This window comes from Hemicordylus capensis, chromosome 4 (genome assembly GCF_027244095.1).
Source record: "Hemicordylus capensis ecotype Gifberg chromosome 4, rHemCap1.1.pri, whole genome shotgun sequence".
NCBI lineage: Eukaryota > Metazoa > Chordata > Lepidosauria > Squamata > Cordylidae > Hemicordylus > Hemicordylus capensis.
In genome coordinates, this window is record NC_069660.1 from 102,262,403 (window position 1) to 102,283,757 (window position 21,355).

The following is a 21,355-nucleotide window of genomic DNA, read 5'->3' on the forward strand; positions in this document are numbered from 1 at the left end:
TAGCAGGGAGACTGTTGTAGTTGGCCTGGTGGAAATTATAAATGCCTCTCTGAGGGAAGGCAGGATGCCTCCTTGTCTTAAGGAGGCAATTATTAGACCACTTCTAAAGAAGCCTGCATTAGACCCCTCTGAGTTGAGCAATTATAGGCCTGTTTCCAATCTCCCATGGTTGGGCAAGGTGATTGAGAGGATGGTGGCCTCTCAGCTCCAGTCGGTCTTGGATGAAACTGATTATCTAGACTCATTTCAAACTGGTTTGGGGGCAGGCTATGGGGTGGAGACTTGGTCGGCCTGATGGATGATCTCCAATTGGGAATTGACAGAAAGTGTAACTCTATTGGTCCTTTTGGATCTCTCGGCGGCTTTCGATACTATCGAACATAGTATTCTTCTGGAACGTCTGAGAATGTTGCGGGTGGGAGGCACTGTTTTACAGTGGTTCCGCTCCTGCCTCTCAGAAAGATTTCAGATGGTGTCGATTGGAGATTGTTGCTCTTCAAATTCTGAGCTTAAGTATGGTGTCCCTCAAGGCTCCATACTTTCGCCAATGCTTTTTAACATCTACATGAAACTGCTGGGAGAGATTATCAGGGGTTTTGGAGCTGGTGTTACCAGTACGCTGATGACAGCCAGATCTATTTCTCCATGTCAACCTCTTCAGGAGTTGGCATATCCTCCCTAAATGCCTGCCTGGAAGCAGTAATGGGCTGGATGAGGGAGAATAAACTGAAGCTGAATCCAGATAAAACAGAGATACTTATTGTGCGGGGTCAGAACTCTAGAGACAATTTTGATCTGCCTGTTCTAGATGGGGTCACATTTCCCCAAAAAGAACAGGTTCGTGGTCTGGGAGTACTTCTAGATTCACACCTCTCCCTGGTTTCTGAGGTTGAGGCAGTGGCCAAGAATGCTTTCTATCAGCTTCGGCTGATACGCCAGCTGCGCCTGTTTCTTGAACTCAATGACTTCAAAACAGTGGTACATTTGTTGGTAACCTCCAGACTGGACTTCTGTAATGCGCTCTACATGAGGCTGCCTTTGTACATAGTCCGGAAACTTCAGTTGGTTCAGACTGCGGCAGCCAGGTTGGTCTCTGGGTCATCTCGGAGAGACCACATTACTTCTCTGTTGATGGAGCTACACTGGCTGCCAATAGGTTTCTGTGCAAAATACAAAGTGCTAGTTATAACTTACAAAGCCCTAAATGGCTTAGGCCCTGGGTATTTAAGAGAACGTCTTCCTCAGTACAAGCCCCACCGCCCACTGAGGTCATCTGAGGAGGTCCGTCTCCAGTTGCCGCCAACTCGTTTGGTGGCTACACAGAGACGGGCCTTCTCAGCTGCTGCCCCAAGATTGTAGAATGCGATCCCCAATAAGATACGAGCCTCCCCATCTCTGGCAATGTTTAAGAAACTACTGAAAACACATCTCTTTAACCAAGCTTTCTCAGCTTTTTAAAACTTGTTTTTAAATTGTTTTGGCTATTTCATTGGTGTTATGATGTTTTGATTGTTAATTATTATTTTATGTAGTTTATAATTTTTGTTTTGTTAACTGATTTTAATGGTGTTTTAATGTAAACTGCCCTGAGCCTTTTGGAAGGGCAGTATAAAATTTTTAATAATAAAATAAATAATAAATAAATATAACTATGAGCGCCACTTCTCCAATAACATCTGAATAGGGTTTATGTGGTATGTTTAGGATCACTATGACATACACACACACACACACACGGCATACCCGTCGCTAATCCCATGCATGGCAGCTCTCATGAGAGTTCGTGAGCAAGCTGCCAACAGGGGCAAAGGAAAGCAGCGGCGCTGGTGGACAGGTGGGAAACAAAATGGCAGCATGTGGGGGTGGAACAGCAGCGGCAGGTGGGCAGGATAAGTAAACGGAGGCTGGTGGGCAGGGGAACTAGAGACACAGATGCTCTGTGCCTGGCCCAGCTAGTTTTATCTTATAACAGGACAGGCTGTTTCAGTGAAAGATCCAATACTCCTCAACTGATCTGCACTTGCAAGATTTACATCAAAAGCCCTTCCATCATTTTAACTTACTTCCCAGTAGGCTTATGAGACCACCTGCCATTCCATGTGTGTATTCCCCGTTCCCGCCCCATCAACTTTGCAATGCTTGGACCAATATGAACCAAATTGGGGGCAGTTGCAGGGACACCTCAATAGGGTAGTTTGTAATGTCATCCACCCCAATTCAAAATGGTGGACATGTGAACCATTGTGCTAACTTGTGAACTGCCTAACCGGTTTGGACCAAATTTGCTACAGGTGTAGGGACACATAGGGATGGCTCAATGCTGTAGTTTGTAATGATGTCATCCACCCTGATTCAAGATGGCAGACACATGAACATTTGAGATGCAAGTGGGAATCAATTTGAACCAAATTGGGTACAGTTGTAGGAACAGTGAAAGTAGGCAAATTAGTTCTTACTAGGACAACTTGTTTAATTTATCCAAAAGACCAATGTTGGCTGCTTTTGTAAGCCAACATCTATACCACTCGCACCTTCCGCCTCCTCCACCATCTAGCTCCAAACCTGGACTATGTCATCAACTGCCAGGAAGCAGAAGAATGCAATTTAACAGAGATGATGTTTTTGAGGGCTGGTATTTTTTTCATCAGCCAGCCCCTGAATCAGTCTGCAGCTTCTGTTGCCCTTTTCCCTCTGAAGTGCAGAGTTAATGTTATCAATTGTCAATAATGTTATCAGAGTGCAATGTTATCAATTGCCAGGAACCAGAAGACTCTGAGGTCAATGGAGAGAATCCTTTGTGGGCTGTCTTCTCTACCATGACCCAGCCCACAAGTCTATCTGCAGCTCCTTTTGCTGTCTTATTTTGAAGGGAACAGCTTGGAACCTGGACTATGTATCAACTTCCAGGTTTGACAAGACCACCATGTGTGTATCCTTTTAAAAAGATATAACTGCACCTCTGCATGAACTCTAATTGTTAAGTTTCTTTGGACACCAAACTTGAATGAAGAGTAGGCTATGTACACACAAGCAGTTGCTTGCGGATCCCAAAATGTTGAATCAAAATTTTTCTTACTTGCCACCTAATTTGGTGATGGGGATGTGCACGAACCTGTTCGGAGGCCTTTATATCGGCCTCCAAACAGATTCGAACACTGGGCAGTTTGGAGGCTCGAAGGTGGGGGGGGGACAACTTTAAGGGCGGGGGAGGGTGCACTTACCCCTTCCTCCACTTTCCTCCCACCAACGCTCCATTTGTAAAGACTCTGTCAGGGTGGTGGCATACTCCCTGCCTCCCCGTTCTCTCCTTGGCAGGAAGTGTGTACTTCCGATGGAGTCTTTACAAACAGGGCACCAGCAAAGGAAAAGCGGAGGGAGGATAAGTGCACCCTCCCCTTCCCTTAAAGTTGTCCCATTCCCACCTTTAAACCAGCCCCTACCGGTTCCATGCACATCCCTAATTTATGCCAACTACCAGAGGAAGCCTTTACAAAGATCTAGTCCCTGGCAATATGACTTTACTGACAGTTACATCAGAGAGCATGTTATGAGTTCCAGGTGAATTGAAATAGCTGATTAAGTTTAAGAGGCTATGGAAACACAATTGGCCAAAGGAAAAGCAATGAAGACAGAACACAGAGGAAAGGAAGTGGGAACAGATTCAACGACACATATGCCGGGTTCAGCTGCAACAGGGAAGAGCAGCCCAGAGGCAGAGCAGCTGAAAGTCCCAAAACCTGTACATCTGAAACTGGCATACCACCGTTTCTGACAAAAATGGACTCGGGGTGTCCCTCCCCGAACTCCAATGGGAGTTGTAGCAAGGTTTGTCACTCCTACATGAGGTTTTGAACAACCACAGCATTACATCTGAATGTTGTGGCTGAGGTAAGGAACGCTGAAACTGAGGAAGGAAACTCCTCCCTCACTCCGATTGTGATTGGCTGCCGGGGCTGTCCTTCAGCCACTCTCCCCACCCATCAGCAGTCTCCCTGATGCAGTTTAGGTCCGGACACATACATCCAAACCCACACAGGGAGGCGTGGGGGCAGACCCACGGTTCCACATTACATGTGACTCGGGCCATAGCATGCCATAAGCAGACCCTCAGCTGGTTCACAATTACTATGTTACACATTTGCTTAGCACGTGAAACACATTAGGATTAAGGTTAAAAGTTGTTTTGCCACACAAACAGCTTCTGAAAAGCTAAAATACTGGTATTCAAAGGCCCAGCTTTTTAAAAATATCCTTATATATGCTGGATAGCATATTGTATATGGTTACTGTTGAGGCATGTGGCCAAGATGCTGACTTTAAACACTAACTCAGTGCCAGTCAGTTTCTCATGCTGTATGTTTAGGGCCATTGATCAGATTAAAAAAAGAAAAAGCCACAGGTATACTCTGCATGCCATACACACATCCAAAGACATAAAAGTGGCAATATATAGTTATATCTCTGGCAGCCCATGAACTATGAAACTGCTTTCAGATCTTTGCCATAGCATGTTTGTCTGATGGAGAAAAAGACACATTTAATTTTCAGATCATATTTTCCATGTATCTTTAGTCGCAGATACATGTGTCATCTTATAATAATATTTCTAGGTTTTTAAAAGTTAGTCAAAGAATGTCTCTTAGGGAAAAACATGCAGAGTAAAATCTGTGTTTTCCTTGATATCAAAAAGAACAAGGAAAACACCAGCTGATCGAGTTTCAAAATGAAAAAAGAATTCAGGCTTTACATTCAATTCCAGTTTACAGTGAAATCTTACTAATGCTAAACTCATGTGTGTGTTTGTGGTGGTTTTTCTTTTTTCTTTTTAAATTATCTGACTATAATTAGTCCAAGGCAGGATATCAGACCATATGGTGGTTCGGATGTCTACCCTGCCCCTTTGAGCCTCAGCAGAATGTATTTCCAAATAAGATTAAAAACAAGCCAAAGTCAGTTGCAATGTCCAACCCAACCAATTTTGGTTTATTCTAACCAACTTCTCTAGGATAAATCCAGATCTGAACCAAGGGTCTGAAGTGGCTTTCAGGGTAATTTTCAGGAAGTTGGTTAGAATGCACCAAGATCAGTGTAGTTCAGACATTATAACTGATCTGGATTTGCTTTTTAACCTTAAATCGGAAGTAAAATTCTGCTGAGGCTCATGCGGGCAAGAGAGTAAGGAACATACAGTCCCAAGACTCAAGGATGCCACATGGAACCAAAATTTAACTGTAGTCCTGCGTGACGTATGAACTGGCCCTTTGGTCAGATATCATGATTTGATCTAAACTATAGTTAGTTCACAAAACTCAACCCCACAAGTAGGTACACAATACTAAACTGCCATAATAGCCTTCTGAGCATGATTGGAGTTGTGGTCCAACACCTCCCATCTTCGGGATCCAAGATTGGGAACCCCTGTGCTAAGGATATGCTTAAAGTGGATTTTTCCATCCTATCACTTCTTGCTATTTAAGGCTGAAGATCAAATAGTCAGGAAGAAGATATTGCTAATATTTTTACAAATCTTCATCACCTTAAAAAATGTGCTGTATGGCACAAACCTAGACATGTTTACTCTGTAGTAAGTTGGTGAATTCATCCTGAGAGAACTATCCTTGTGGCAGTTATTTTGGGATCATGTTGCTTTTCTTTCCCCCCTGTTACTGTAGTTTTGTGCAATCACCAAAAGTATCATACTTTTAAATTTATTTCAGGCTGATGACTATAATCAATTAAAAGTAAAGTACTCAGAAGTAAGTCCCACTGAGTTTAATGGAAATTACTTCCAGGTAGATATGGAAAGAACTGCAGTCTTAACCACATGGCTATTAGCACCTAATTACTTCTCTGAACATTGTGATCCAAGTTTCACACAGGATGGCTGCCTTCAGCCCATCAACAAATTGAGCTAATGTGTACCTTAACTATTGCAACCTAATGGAGCAATAACAGTTTGGAACACACTAAGACATATAACAAATAAAGTGGAAATCCTGTGCAGTTAACATAGATCCAGATGGCACGGAAAAACCTTGGTCCATGCAAACCCTTAGTCTGCACCAGTTTCCCTATGCAAAATCCTTATTGAAGAATACAAACAAGCACTGCCAGCTAACTGGTATACTACTTTGTACAATATAACTCTGAGGTAATTATTGTTCGGCAGCAGTGTTCCCTCTAACAAAGATTCCCATATGTTGTTGACTACACATCCCAGAATCCCCAAGCAAAAGCCTTTGTTCAGCAGGGCCACAACCTGGACAACTTATCAAGGCTGGGCCACCACATTGCAATGAGGGGAGAGAAGAAGCCACCTTTGTGGCTAGTAGCTCTAGCCAAATTACTGACTGGCCAACCCATCAGCACACAGCATCCTGTGTGCCAGAGTTGGGTGCTGGATAAATGCATGGGTGTCAGAGGAAGCTTGAGGCCCTGCTCACAGAGAAGAGGGCTAAGATCCTGGAAGGATAGAAAACACGTCAACCACCTCACCTCCCCTCCCCTTCCAAGGTCCTTATGGTGGATGCAAGGCAGAAAGCACAAATAGGAGTCCAGGGATGCTGCACTAGACAGTGGCCTAGAAATGATACATTTATACAATAACGGTTCACCAAGACAAACCATAGTTGCATGAAAATAAAATCCAAAACAGGGTGTGAGGGCTTTCCTGGCTGGTTAATCCCCACCTCTGATAAGTGGAGATATACAAACTTCAATTGTATATATTTGGGCAGTGCTGTTAAAGATGCTGGTGCAAAGTTAAAACCAATATGACTAGCATACACCACAATGATCAAATCAAACTTTTCATCTTCTGGTCGCTTTCAGCAATATTTCCCTTTCCCCACCAAAGCTAATGAGAGCAGAGATAGCAACTCTTCGTTCTCCTCCCTGCCCTGTCTTCCTTTGGAGTGGTCTATGTCATGAATAGCTTCAGTGACCTTAGCTACAGCTTGCCCATTCAGAAGGGATAAAAGTGGCATTCTTTGTGCTGCTCTCTTCTTAATACCGTAGCTACAATTAAATCAGCCAGTGTTTGGTCAATCTGATGCAGCCACTGCTTGAGAAAAGTGGGAACAACATTAGAAAGAGCTCTTGATCTATCAGTGCTCTTCTTTAGAACCACTGGTGGGGGCACACCACTGTGTGTTCCTGTTTTCAGACAACATGGTCATTTCTAGCTGATAGGAGGGGAATGCTTTCCTCCTTGTTTCACAGTAAATTGTTTTGAGAGTCTGATCCTGAACATGCTTAAGTTAAATTCCCTTTCATTTCCATGGTACTTGTTTTATGAACAGTGACATGCCTTAACAATAGAGTTGCTTCCATGAATATAATCCACTAGGAAGATCTATTGTGCTACTTTAATTAAACAAATGGGAGCTTCATAGACACTCCAGCCACTGTATTGTGTCGAAATATTTTCTTACTCTTATTACTATGTTCTAAGTGGGGAAAAATGAGAGAGAGAGAGAGAGAGAGAGAGAGAGAGAGAGAGAGAGAACAGCACAATATCATAATATTTAATTCTGAGCTAATCAGGAATTACCACCACATTCCTGGTCATAAACCAAAAGTCATTAACTGATTAAAATCACCAGTCCAACACACTGTATGTATGCAAGAAAAATTCCCATCCATAATACAGGGCTGGAAAAATTCCAGGCACAAGGGAACCATGGCACCTAAAATTTAACCATGACACCAAGACTAGAATATACTTATTTAATAAAAGCTTTATTTCGTCCATGCAGCCCTGCTTCTGTTCTAAATATGTTACTTGTAAAGGTGATAAACAGAAGCCCATTTACCCTTTCCCTCAAAAATGTCCATCACTAAGTCCGGTAATTTTGACAAGTGTACATTAGCTCCCAAATGTTTGGGCTAGCTCTTAGATCCAAAGAAAATGTGTAAAGGCCTGCCATCACCCCGCTTGCATCTTCAACAGATTTGCTAGAGGTTTGTACAAAGAGACCATGCTGGCCCATCTGCATTGCTTTCATATTGCAATTTGCCATTAATCACATCATAAGAGCAGCCCTGTTGGATCAGACCAAGGATTCAGGTAGTCCTGCATCCTGCTTCCCAGATGAAAAACAGATGTCCCAGGAAACCTATAGGCAGGTCATGAAAGCAAATAATGCTCTTTTGCTGCTGCTATCCAGCAACTGGTATTCTGAGGCATACAATGAGTAATTGGATGCAGTAGATAGCCATCATGATTAGTAACCTCTGATAGACATGTCCTCCAGGAATTTATCTACTTTTTAAAAGCTATCTAGGCTAATGGCCATCTCCACATATTGTGTCAGCAAATTCCATAAATTAAATTATGGGCTGTGTGAAGGGTTAGGTTCATTTTGTCTGCTCTGGATCTCCTGCCAATCAATCTGACTGGATGCCCCTGAGCTCTAGTGTTATATGGGATGGGGTGGGGGGTGCGGAGAAAGAGAGAGTTCAAACTACTTTCTCCACACCATGCAAAGTTTTATAAATTTTTATCATTACGGGCTGTCAGATAATGGATAGTCCTTTCTGCTCAAAGTGGATGGCAAGGCATCTGGCCAGCTTCCTCTCATTACTTGGGACAAACAAGGAGTAATTATAGGGCAAGTGAATATATGTTAATAGAACACCTAGAGCCCTTTCTCATGAGCAGTAAGAAAGGGCTACAGAGAGGAAACCCTAAAGAGCTTACTTCCCCACAGATGATCATTCCGCCTTCACTGGGTGGGCAAATCGCCCGCCCAGATGAGCACCAGCTGCTGCTGGAAGCTCTGAGGGTCAGGGTGCTGGGACACATCGCCCCGCCCCCCGGAGTGCATGGTACATTATGCAGTTCTCCCTCCCCGAGTCTGCTAGCAGCAGCTGACAAACAGTAGTAACAACGAGGTTACACGAGCACTTCCTCCCTTAACCTCATTTTAAAGGCAGGCTTCATAGGTGGTTTTGCCGCCATGGTGCCACCAGGATTGGGTGCAGGCAAAACTGGGCTGGGCTCCCTTAGCCAAGTTTTGCACACGCATATGAATAGCCTCCTAGTCTGCTTGAAATGAGCTTGAGTACAAACCTGGGAGCAAAGATGTGGGGCTGGAAACTTTGCATGGAAAATTACAGAAAGTTTCCCCATACTTTATTTTTCCATGGAAAATTTTCCATTTCCAAAAATGTATAGTGTCATAAAATTAATCAGTTAAATGAAGAGGAATGCAATATTAGGCAAGTTTAGTATTTTCAACGTTATAACTCATGGTTTTTCAGGTGATTATCCTAAGTGTCTGAGAGATTACATTTATGTTTTATTGATGTATTGAACATCCAAAAAAAAATTCTTTTCACAAAAAGTTTTGAATCTGTTTCAGTATAACATTCAAACCAGTGTCTGTTGATTTCGCACCCTCGCCCCCATATAAAGAATTTCAGGTCAACTACTTGGCTACTTTTTGAGATACTACAGCATGGGAAATTGACAGGATGGGTTTTCAAAACTAAATATATAAGTCAAATAATATGCCAGATAAGTTCACAATCTATTTAGGGTATCATGAAAATTTGCATAGTGAAATTTTCTGAGGAAAGAAATTATACAAATTTTTATACAACTGAGAAAGACTGCATGGGAGATTTTTCCAGTTCACAGTTTTCCATAAAATTCACATCTCTGCTTGGGAGAAGACAGAAGTCCCAAGTATGTACTTTTGAGAGTAAGTACAGAGAGCATTTTTGAGTAAGAGTAATCTTATTCAAAGCAGATTGGGAATAGGGTTATCATATATTAATGTGCCCTCCAGTTCTCCCTGGTTTGTCACACTGTATTCACAAACAGCTATCATTAAATTTATGTGCTTGCAGATTCCAAACTTCTTCCTCTTTCCACTCAACCAGCCTGAAATAGATCTGGAAAACAGAGTGACACAATGGATTTGAGTGTTTAAATGCTTCAATCTCACATGATACATCAAGGAATCACAGCAAGAACTCAGAACTTTTGAAGCAACACTTTAAATAGGAGGAGTAGTAAATCTCATGGCATACAGAATATAGTATCTGCTCTTCTGATCTGTATCTCCCCCCACCCCCACCTCCCACACACTTTAACTCTCACTTTCCTTGGGCAAATGCTTTAACTTTTCCATAAAGCCTTTGGCAGAACTTTAGACTCTAACCTACATAACTAAGCCTAATTTTCTTTTTGATGGGGGAGGGTGACACCAAATCCTTCTTGTTTATCCCTGCCTTTTCCCTTCCCCTCTTCAGTTGTCTCTCTTGTATTGATTTATAGATTGTCAGCCCCTTAGGGCAGGAACTTGTTCCTTCATGCTTTATGAAGTGTCATGGACGGCATAATAATAATCCTATACATTAATATCAATGCCTAGGAAGAAGAGCAGAATATATTTAACCGTCTTCCAAAAGCTACAGAAAACAATTGTGGCATGTATACAGGTGAAACTCGGAAAATTAGAATATCATGCAAAAGTCCATTAATTTCAGTAATGCAAATTAAAAGGTGAAACTGATATATGAGACAGACGCATTACATGCAAAGCGAGATAAGTCAAGCCTTAATTTGTTATAATTGTGATGATCATGGTGCACAGCTCATGAAAACCCCAAATCCACAATCTCAGAAAATTAGAATATTACATGGAACCAAGAAGACAAGGATTGAAGAATAGAACAATATCGGACCTCTGAAAAGTATAAGCATGCATATGTATTCAGTACTTGGTTTGGGCCTCTTTTGCAGCAATTACTGCCTCAATGCGGCGTGGCATGGATGCTATCAGCCTGTGGCACTGATGAGGTATTATGGAAGACCAGGATGCTTCATTAGCGGCCTTCAGCAATTCTGCATTGTTTGGTCTCATGTCTCTCATCCTTCTCTTGGCAATGCCCCATAGATTCTCTATGGGGTCAGGTCAGGCGAGTTTGCTGGCCAATCAAGCACAGTACACTGTATACTTTTCGGAGGTCCGATATTGTTCTATTCTACAATCCTTGTCTTCTTGGTTCCATGTAATATTCTAATTTTCTGAGATTGTGGATTTGGGGTTTTCATGAGCTGTACGCCATGATCATCACAATTATAACAAATTAAGGCTTGACTTATCTCGCTTTGCATGTAATGCGTCTGTCTCTTATATCAGTTTCACCTTTTAATTTGCATTACTGAAATTAATGGACTTTTGCATAATATTCTAATTTTCCGAGTTTCACCTGTATGAGAGAGAGAGAGCACTAGTTATGGAAAAACTTTTAAGAAGAACTTTTTAATGTTTATGAATTGAGAATATAGTTGTAATTTTTGAAAAACTAAAAATATTCCAGCAGATTTTTGTTCAGTGGTATTGGCCATTCTTTCATATGCATTTTGATATAATATTTTAATGTTTTTCCAAACACGTACTCCCAGATTTGTGCTCATGTAAACTGAAGCCTCCCTCCTCCAAATCTGATATTGTGAAATATTACTACGTTTTTATCCCACTCTTCTTCCAAGGCACTCAGGGAAGCGCTCCCCACTATTTTATCTTCACAACAACCCAGTAAGGTAGGTTAGACTGATTCAGATCAACACAGACACCTACATGCCATAATGTCAGGGCTGCAGCAAGAATGCATCTGCCTTGATGTCACTAAAAGACATGCAACACTATCTAGGGGCATCCTCTAGTAGTTGTTGTTGTTATTATTACATTTATATCCTGTTCTTCCTCCAAGGAGCCCAGAGCAGTGCACTACATACTTGAGTTTCTCTTTCACAACAACCCTGTGAAGTAGGTTAGGCTGAGAGAGAAGTGACTGGCCCAGAGTCACCCAGCTAGTTTCATGGTTGAATGGGGATTTGAACTCGGGCCTCCCCGCTCCTAGTCCAGCACTCTAACCACTACACCACGTTGTGTGTGAGGAGTGTTCATTGGAATCAATAGGGTTTTGTAGCACATGTAGAGGGTTGATTCCAATTAACAACCCTCACATGCAATTAGAGGATGTGCCAAGAGCATGTTGCCATGTCCTTTAGCAACATCAGGACAGGTGTATTCTCACCATGGCCCTGATGTTATCATGCATCCCTGTTCATTTGAACCAGCCCAGGGAATAACTGACTGCTCCAAGAGCACTCAGTGTCCTTCATGCCCAAGTGGGGATTTGAAGTTGGGTACATTGTTTCCTCTAACAGGGATCCCCAGATGTTGTTGACTACAACTCCCAGAATCCCCAGCTGCAATAGCTTTTGCTTAGGATTCTGGGAGTTGTAGTCAACAGCATCTGGGGATCCCTGTGAGAGAGAACACTGGTTGTGTCTCCAAAGTCTTAGTCCAGGAGTACACAACTCAAATGCCCCAGGGGAATGGAAGCAATCATGACTTGGTGTCCGCGGGCCGAGATCAATTTCCAGCACAACATTATATTAAAGTTAATTAAAAATATTAATGAAAGCAGTTACTAGTTACTTGTGGATCTTTCCTCCTTGCATCAAAAGACGCACAATTTTAACCATGGATAATGGCTAGAAAATAGACTTTCTCTGTTCAGTCAGTGGGGCACCTGAAGTGCATGCCAGCCCCAAACAAATGTCAAGTCCTCTCCTCTTCCTAAATCACTGCAATCCTAGGCACACTTAATCTGGGGATAGGGTTTACTGGGTACATGGTGGGATGCATTTCCAAGTCAACTTGCATAGGATGGTGTTGTAAGGGCAGTTTCCAGAGGAGATGGCCCCCCTCAGAGAAGAGGGAACTGACTGAAAGAGTGACCCTCTGTTTTTCTGGGGTGCTCTCCACTTGTGTCTCCCAGATGCTGATGCTGCCACTGTTCCAGTCCACTCCATCCATCACTGCTGCTGCCACTCAAACAGCAGCGGGTGGCTCACTCTCCTGTCCCACCACTCCCACAAGCCTCTAATCTGGTCTCAAGCAGCCACTGCATTGAGCCATTGTTACTTGTCACTGAGACAAGCTAAAAGCTTCTCAAGGCTCCTGCTGTTGCTGCAGGATATTCCTACCTCAAGGCCAGCAAAAAAAAAGTCCCCACAGGCTGCATCTGGCTCCTGCGCAGGACTGTCCTAGTCTGACAATCTAACCACTTTATCACGCTGGTTGGGGGTAGTGTTTCTGTATTTTCTGCTTTATTAGATGTGTATAACTTTAGTGAATACCTATCTAGGAAAGCATGTTGGTGAAACCAGACTTTACACCAAAATTCACATGGAAGGACTGTTAATACCACCAAACAAACGTTTGAAGTGTCATTTTTAAGTTTTCAAGAACTGGGAATAGTTTCTTCTCAAATTACAAACATACAAAAAGTAGTTCTCTAAAGGAGGGAAGCAAGAGTATACATACTGCAGAAGCTCGCCTAGAATCTATCTTAGTAACTTGGACTTTCCCCGTATTTCAAACCGCCCTGAGCCTTTTGGAAGGGCGGTATAAAAGTTTTACTAATAAATAAATAATAAAATAAATAAAATACCTGAAGAAAAAGCAGTGCTTCGATAACTGCTAAAAACTTAAAGGGAGACACTCCAACTCTCCTGTTCCTTTGAACAGCATGAGGCTCAGACTGGCCCACAGGGCAACAGGACATATTCCTGGTGCGCCCCACCCGCGGGGCACCCCTGCACCCCGACTCCCACCCTTAAGTACCCATTCTGCTCAAAACCTGGTGCCCTCCCCACATACATTACACCACCCTCTCAGTGCCCCCAGTCCGGCCCCGAACAGCATGTCAGTTAAGTGAGGAGAAGAGGGAGGGGGAAAGAAAGGGGAAAAAGAAAGAGCAAAAGGGTTTGCGAATTCCACTGAACTTCAGACTTGTGTTCAGTCTTATTCTGTGGAATGAGAGGAAAGAAGGGCCTGTCATGCTGTACAATAGACAAGAAGTAATTATGTGTTCTGCACATAAAATAAATCAACCCCAGAATCTCCATAGTGCAGGGTGCACCCAGCCCTTATTTTGAACCACTGTGAACAAAGCACACAATGCTATAACTTCATAAATTATCACAACAATACAGGCAAAATCACAACACACTTCACCTTCACAGAAAGAGAACATCACAAGTGTGCAGCTTCAAACCACACTCTTGCAGGAAAACACAGACATAAAGATGATGGGGTAGAAAATCTTCATCCACTCATCTATAGGACAATGCATCACAAATAGGGCCCATATGTTGGGACCAAACACCTGCACTCAATTCAGCAAATATAAAGACAATGAAAGAAAAAAGAAAAAGCACAATGCAATCCAGCCTTCAAGCCAAAGCACAGCACATAGGTACACATGCAGAGCATGCTTGCAGAATGGTACCATCATGCACATACAAGCAAGCCCACAAAGCACAACCCAATGCACCCCACCCCTCCAGGAGTCCAATACATAACAAAAGATCTGCAGAGTAGGGCACACTTCCCACACATATCATCCTACCAAATATTACATAGGAGCTAACCCACAATGAACCCCGCCCCCTAGCCGGAGCGCACTGTATCCTACAGACACATAAGGTGCTTGCAGATCAGGGTCATGCAGTACACAATGTTTTTTACACAAACAAAACCAGGAATTCCCCACCCATCAAGCTAACCCACGAGAAAACCAGCAACCAGGGACACGGAGAATGTGAATATTCGCAGATCAGGCACACATTTTAAAAAAACCCCACAGAGACATAAAGCGTATGCGAGCAATCCGCCCCTGCCCCCCATCAGGTTTCCTAATCCAACTAGGAGACGGAGGAAACATCTCCCGGCACCTACTAGGCCCCTAACGCGGCTTCCCAAGTCCAAGCTTTTCCGCCAGGGACCCCCTCCCCCTGAGTCTACAGTGTTACCAATGCGTCTTCCACTCTCTGCACGAGCCCTTTTACCTGCTGATCTTCTGGGCGAAGGCGCGGCGCTCGGCCATGGCTGCTCAGGATCTACAACCAAAAGCGCTTCTCGCCTTTCTCGCCGCCGACGCCGCAGTAGTAGGAGACAGTCAAAGGAGCCAGGAATGAGTGCCGTAATGCTCGTGAGAGTCACGCACCAAAAAGTCGTTGTGCTTATCCACCCGCCACAATGCCATGCACTAGCCTCGCCTTCTAAGCCAAAGATGGGTCTCTCTCTCTCTCTCCTAGCAGATATATGGCAAGGCAAAGGTTAGCTAGACGGGGGTTGTCTGTGGAGTGATTGGGGGCAAAGCTACCCCTAATTTTTCATTCGGTGTGATTGGGATCCCGGCTCATGCCGGCGCGGACTGGCATTCACTGCAAAGGGTGCAAATATTCGACGGAAGCAAGGAAACTCAAGGACACGCCTCCTTGCTCCATTGAAAGACACGGGACAGAGGAGGAGCAGTGATTCCGCCTAAAAATGCAGGGAGTGTTCCTTTTGAATTCTTGCTGGAGTTTTCGTTTTTATGCCCCTCCTACAGAAGAAAAGGGATCCGGATCGTCGAGGTCAATCTGACGTGGTATATGACTCCGAGGGGGGGAAGCTACTTTAGCAATGAGGAATTAGAGTTACTATGAAGTTGCCAGATTTTTTGTTCCTTTCTGTAAGTGAAACTTAAATAGTCTGTTCCTGACTAGACTAGATGAGGTTTACACTACTTGAGTACTTTTCTGTACTTTTCAAGTGCAATGGTTCTAATATAAGAAACTTTCTTTTAAAAAGCAAAAATTATGTAAACAGGTTTTATTTTTGTCGCGCTTTAACGTGAGTGCTCCTTCTTTTCAAGGTTGACTCTGTCTGATAGGAAAAATCTTCATATGGCCCAGAGATCTTACGGCACACCCTCTAACTGTCTTTGCCATAACCTCCGTTGTGATAAGCTCCCGCTTCGTATTTCTTATCGCCCACGAACATGTTCAACAGCCTAGTGCTCAAATTATGGAGGAAAAGTTTCACTTCCTAGTGAGATCCACAATCCCAGCCACCTGAGTAAATGACATCCGCAATCCCAGCCACCTGATACCTTTCAGTTTCATCCACATCAATCTCCCTGGCCTTGCCTTTTAAAAACAGTACGTAAGGGAGCATCACCCCTCTCCGTTCAAGCTTATTTCTTGTGCTTAGGCCACTACCATTGTACGTTTGCTGCTACTGTAGCAACCTCTTCCTGGGCTCTTTGAGTAATCATAATATGATGGAAGAAGAAAGCAAAGCAAAAGCCTATATGATAATGTATCCTTTTCTGGTGCAAATGCAAAATTAACTCTTGTTTTGACTCTTCAACTAAGGAGGTGCATGGAACCGCAGACAGGCAGCCAGCCAGCCAGCCAGCCAGGCGGTTGGAAGGCCCTGGGTTTGGCACTTTAAGGGTGGGGGGAGGGTGCACTTACCCCTTCTGCTGCTTTTCCCCAGCTAGCACCATATATTTCCAAAAACCTTCAGGGCAGCAGCATACCCCCCTGCCGCCCCGTTGCCCTCATCACCCAGTACTTCCGGCCAATGAGGGCAACAGGGCAGTAGTGGCGGTACGCTGCCATCTCGAAGGTTTTTGGAAATATACAGCGCTGGCTGGGGAAAAGCAGCGGGAGGGATAAGTGTACCTCCCCCCCCCCCGCCCTTAAAATGCCAAACCCGGGGCCTTCAAACTTCAAACCAGCCCCGGCATTCAAACCAGTTCGGAGGCCTCTAAAATGGCCTCCAAACCGGTTCATGCACATCTCTATCTTCAACTCCTTGTTTTGTTCAAAAAATTACCACTTACTGGTAGTGCCCCAGATTTAAGAAGGTTTCAGACTACTTCCTTGACCCATTGGATAACAAAGTGGACACACAGAGAGTATGCCCATTGTGAAGTCTTTCATTGACATTCCAACATCTCCTAGTGCATCCCTTTATTATTTGAGGGCTCTTGTTCTGACCAGCAGCTCAAAAAAACAAACAAACCACAAACAAACCCAAATACTAGTATTTCATATTAGAAATTAAAGGTTGGTGGAAAGTTATATTTATAACTCAATTTATATTCCTCATTTTTCTCCACATGAAATGCAAGGGGTTGGTTTGTACAATATATTGTCCTGGCTTCTCACATGATAAGGCTTACTCTCTCACAGTAAGCCAGAGCACCAATCTTTCATCATATGGGTGCAGTTGCATCCCAACATCTACATGCATGGGTAGGGTACAGTGTCCAAACTGCTCCTTTCCCACACAATTAAGGGATCATGTCCTGGGATTCTTGGGAGTGAGGGAAGGATGTGCATGTCAATGCATCCTTATTACATGACGAGGGGTAGTCAAACAAAGTCTCATCTGAACCAAGGTGGCATACATAGGGTTCTCAGGCTGTCTCCCATGTAAGCACTGATTCTGACCCAAACAGTTTGAGCAAGGTTGCTGTATAAGGGTGTGCACAAACCGAGTTTCAAGCACTGGTTCGGCACAATCAGTTTGGACAAGGTCTGAACCGGTTCGGTGCCGCAGAGAGGGGAGTGGGAAGCTTTAAGAAAAAGGAGAGCAGACGAACTTTAAGAAAGAGGATCTGCAATCTGCCACCCCATACAGTAGGCACTATTTGTGTGGTCAGCAACATAATGATTTTTCTTAAAGCTCCCCTTCCCTGCAGCACAGAACCATTTTGTACTTTTTGGATCTTGGTGCCTTCAGACCATGTCCTGGGGCCATTTGGTTCCAAATATTCAAAACTGTAACTCAGAAGGAGAAATTAACTTCTCAATAAATGACCAAAATAAACTTAGGCTGACAGTGTTCACTCTTGTTGTTGGATTATCCCTCATCCTACTGGGTCTAGCCCTGCTAACACCACAGGACAACTAGCAGTCCACCTCGAAATGAACACGTCTGACCAAACTATTTTTCTTGGTACTCTCCCCTCCCATCCTACTTTCGAACAAGCAAACACACTCATCAAACAACGTATAATGGACATAGAGTACCAAACCGATTTAGGCAGAGTCCCAAACTTCTTCATCAATGAAAGACTAAGATACATTGTATCACCCGCTGTATACCTCACACAGCTGGAAGCCCCAAAACACAGAAAGGCCTTCACCCTAGCCTGCCATAGAGCCCTTCCTTCAGCTGTGCTAGAAGGCAGATACAAGAGGACCCCCAACTCAGAACACCTGTGTCCCTGTGATTCTGGGCAGGTTGAAACTACAGAGCATGTCCTCCTCCATTGCCCATTCTACAGAGACATTCATATCACCCTCATCCTTCCACTATTAGTCAAGTCCCCAGGTCATTCGAGCCATTTCTACATCTCTCTCCCAGGTGCAGAGCCAGCTGAATGGCGGCCTGGGTCCAGCCCCACCCAGCAGCCCCAAGCAACGTCTCATATGTGTGACATCATACTCACAGGGTATGGCTCAGGCTCCGTAAGAACCCCAAGCAAACTCCATCCGAGCCAGCTCTGCCCTGTCATTTCAGGCAGAGTTTGCTGCCTGAAAGCCTCTATTTCCCTTTCTCTTCCTCAAAATAGCTGGAAGCAGCTATTTCCCTTTTTCTTGCTCGGCAGAGGGAGAGAAAGGGAAATAGAGGCTTTCAGGCAGCAAATACTGCCTGAAATGACAGGGCAGAGCTGGCTCGGGGCTCGCTGGAGCCTGGGCAGTGGGAGTTCTTCCTGGGCTCTTACGGAGCCTGAGCCACAGACCCCTGCAGGCTTTGGAGGCCCTTCCCATCGGCGGTCCAGATTCTTTGAACCCGTTTGCACAATGGTAGTTCTGTCCCTGCTCTCTGACTCCAACCCTGTTATCACACGTAACATTGCCAAATTCTGCGTGGCCGGGTGTAAAATTCATCAGGCCCTGACAGACAGCAAGAACAAAGCGGGCCCAACACACCGTATAGTCACACAGTTTAGTTTTAAACTCCATAGCATTTTATAGTTTTAAAGATTGATTTTAAGATTTTAACCACTTAAAAGTCTCATATAGTCTCACCCATTCTACCCATTTCACCCATCCTACGCTAACTTTACACGTTTTAACCACAGTTCTAAGAACAGAAGCTATATAACAGTGTATCGCTTTTCACCTATTTACTCTCACAGCTCAGGCACAACCCATTTTAATGCTGTTTTAATGTAATCTACTTTCTGGTGGTCAAAGACCTTAATAAAGATTGATAAATTGATTGCTACCACAAGACCAGTTCTCCTCATCATTCTGATCACTAATACTACTACAGATGTTTGTATACTGCTTTTCAACAAAGGTTTCAAAATTGGAAACACTCCACCACTACTCCTCTACAGCAGTAGATCTCTATAGCGTTCTTTTGTTTAGATACTTTAATCTGCCAAAAAATACTCTGAATGCCTGTTAAAATTCCATATGCAAATTCCAGAATGCAAATTTAACTCTGAATGCCTGTTAAAATTCCATATGCAAATTCCAGAAAGTAAGTTCCATATGCACAGTAAAACATTCAAAACTGTAATATTCAGCTCACATGAACATCTTGCTTTGAAAAGTTGCTTACCTCATTCCTCCCTGCTTTGTCATATCCTGCCTGACTGCTCGGATTCAGACCTGCTTTGATTTGTTTTTGTGTTAACAGTACACATTGTGCAAAATTTCACAGAAGGACATAGCATTTCACATGGGCAACAATGTCTGATACATACATACGTATATGTGTATGTATGTAGATAGATAGATAGATAGATATGAATATGAGAAAGTGAGTGTGTGTGTGTGTTTAGGACAGAGCTGCATTCTTTATTTGCCAGTAAGCAAGAACATATTATTTCAATATCTTAGTGTCGTAATAATAATCATAATCAACAACTTAGCCTAAACACTGCTTTGTACATTTTAATAGAAAAGCAGTGTACAGATATAATTAACAAATAAACAGCTATGTCATACCATATAATGGTTACCAATACTCATACTTCAAACACTAAATTATTACTCCTCTGCTAAGCATATGTAGCTATGGCATCGTACTGTTAGCTAGGGATGTGCACAGAACCAGCAGGGACCGGTTCAACGGCGGGGTGGTGGTGGCTTTAAGTGCATGGGAGGATGAACTTACCACCCATCAGGGCGGAAGTGTACATCCCTGCCTCCTCACTCCAACTATACCCAGAAGTATCCAGAAGTAGCAGCTGTGACTGCGCACGTCGCTCACGCGCACACATCACACTCATATGCGCACACGTTGGTGCGTGTGCGTGATGTATGTGATGTGTACACACAAGCAATGCACGCAGTCGCAGCTGCTACTTCCAGGTCCTTCTGGATAATGTTGGAGCGGGACGGTAGGGGGGTACTCTGCCACCCCAATGGGCTTCTAGCGAGACATGCGCTGGCGGGGAAAATACGACGAGGGGGGTAAGTGCATCCTTCCTTGCCCTTAAAGCCACACACACAGAGAAACACCCCACCATTTTAACCCTCAAGCCGGGCAGTGCTCGTGTCGAACCGGTTCAGAGGCCCATAAAAGGGCCTCCAAAACTGTTCGTGCACATCCCTACTGCTAGCCTACCAAATTACATACTGTAGGTCCATGTGCTTCAGTTTTTAGTCTCTGAATGTGGCCTGTGCCTAGAATGGGCACAGTGTTAAATCTCTGAGGCCCAAGGTACAACAATTTCAGCGTTGCTATGTCATGGCCAAATACCAGAAATCAGTACTTGTATATACTCAGCACTGCAGACACACAGGACCTCTTCCTTCCCCTCCAATAATAAAAGATTAACAGTCCAATGCTGTGTGTGTTTATTCAGAAGCAAGTCTCACTGTATTTAATTAGGCTTACACTGTACTTAATTACTCTGAAGACATCATTATTGATGTTAAATATTGCTGTAACCTGAGAGGATGAAACTGCTAACCCCAAGACAGGAGAGCAACAGCAAGAGAGAGGGCATGCCCTTGCCTCTAACCTGTGGGCTTCTTGGAGGCATCTGGTGGGCCACTGTGGGAAACAGATTTCTGGACTAGATAGGCCTTGGGTCTGATCCAGCAGGGCTGTTGTTATGACCAACTAATGCAACCTGTTTTGTATATAGGAAAGTTAACACAAGCTACTTTCCCTAGTAAAATTGAACCAAACAGGGATGTAGACCAAAGGCTTTTAAATATATTTGCAGCTATCCAAACTGTAACTCACTATGTCCAGAAAAAACATGGAAAAGTAGGCTAAGCCAAGATGTGGTAAGCCAGATGTAGTATTCTGAAAGGCATTTCCTGTTTAAGCATTTCCTATTTTCCTCTTGCCCAGTTATTCCTAAAAAACAAGCCTCCTCTTGCTGAACAGGAATCAGATATATAATACAACCTGTCTTTAAAATCCAGGCTACTGTTATATTTATAGATCACAAAAGACTGCAGGTGCTAATGAAGAAAGAGTGGGCCATAAACTCTTTTTGGTGCTTTCCAAAA

General features: G+C 43.6%; 1 protein-coding gene across 14 annotated transcripts in view; it reads right to left on the minus strand.

Annotated features, from left to right (window-relative positions):
• DOCK7 (dedicator of cytokinesis 7) overlaps nucleotides 1–21,355 on the minus strand; it is a 212,440-nt gene that overhangs the window by 181,369 nt on the left and 9,716 nt on the right. For 9 of the 14 annotated variants that reach the window (XM_053248310.1, XM_053248309.1, XM_053248308.1 and 6 more), the window contains exon 1: nucleotides 14,879–15,321. The exons of 1 other annotated variant lie outside the window; for it this stretch is intronic. In XM_053248310.1, the coding sequence (XP_053104285.1) occupies nucleotides 14,879–14,916 (38 nt within the window). In that variant the 5' untranslated portion in view covers nucleotides 14,917–15,321. Of the gene's footprint in view, nucleotides 1–14,878; nucleotides 15,331–21,355 lie in introns of those variants that run through there. 4 more of the 14 variants (XM_053248312.1, XM_053248311.1, XM_053248307.1 and 1 more) reach the window with 2 other exon arrangements.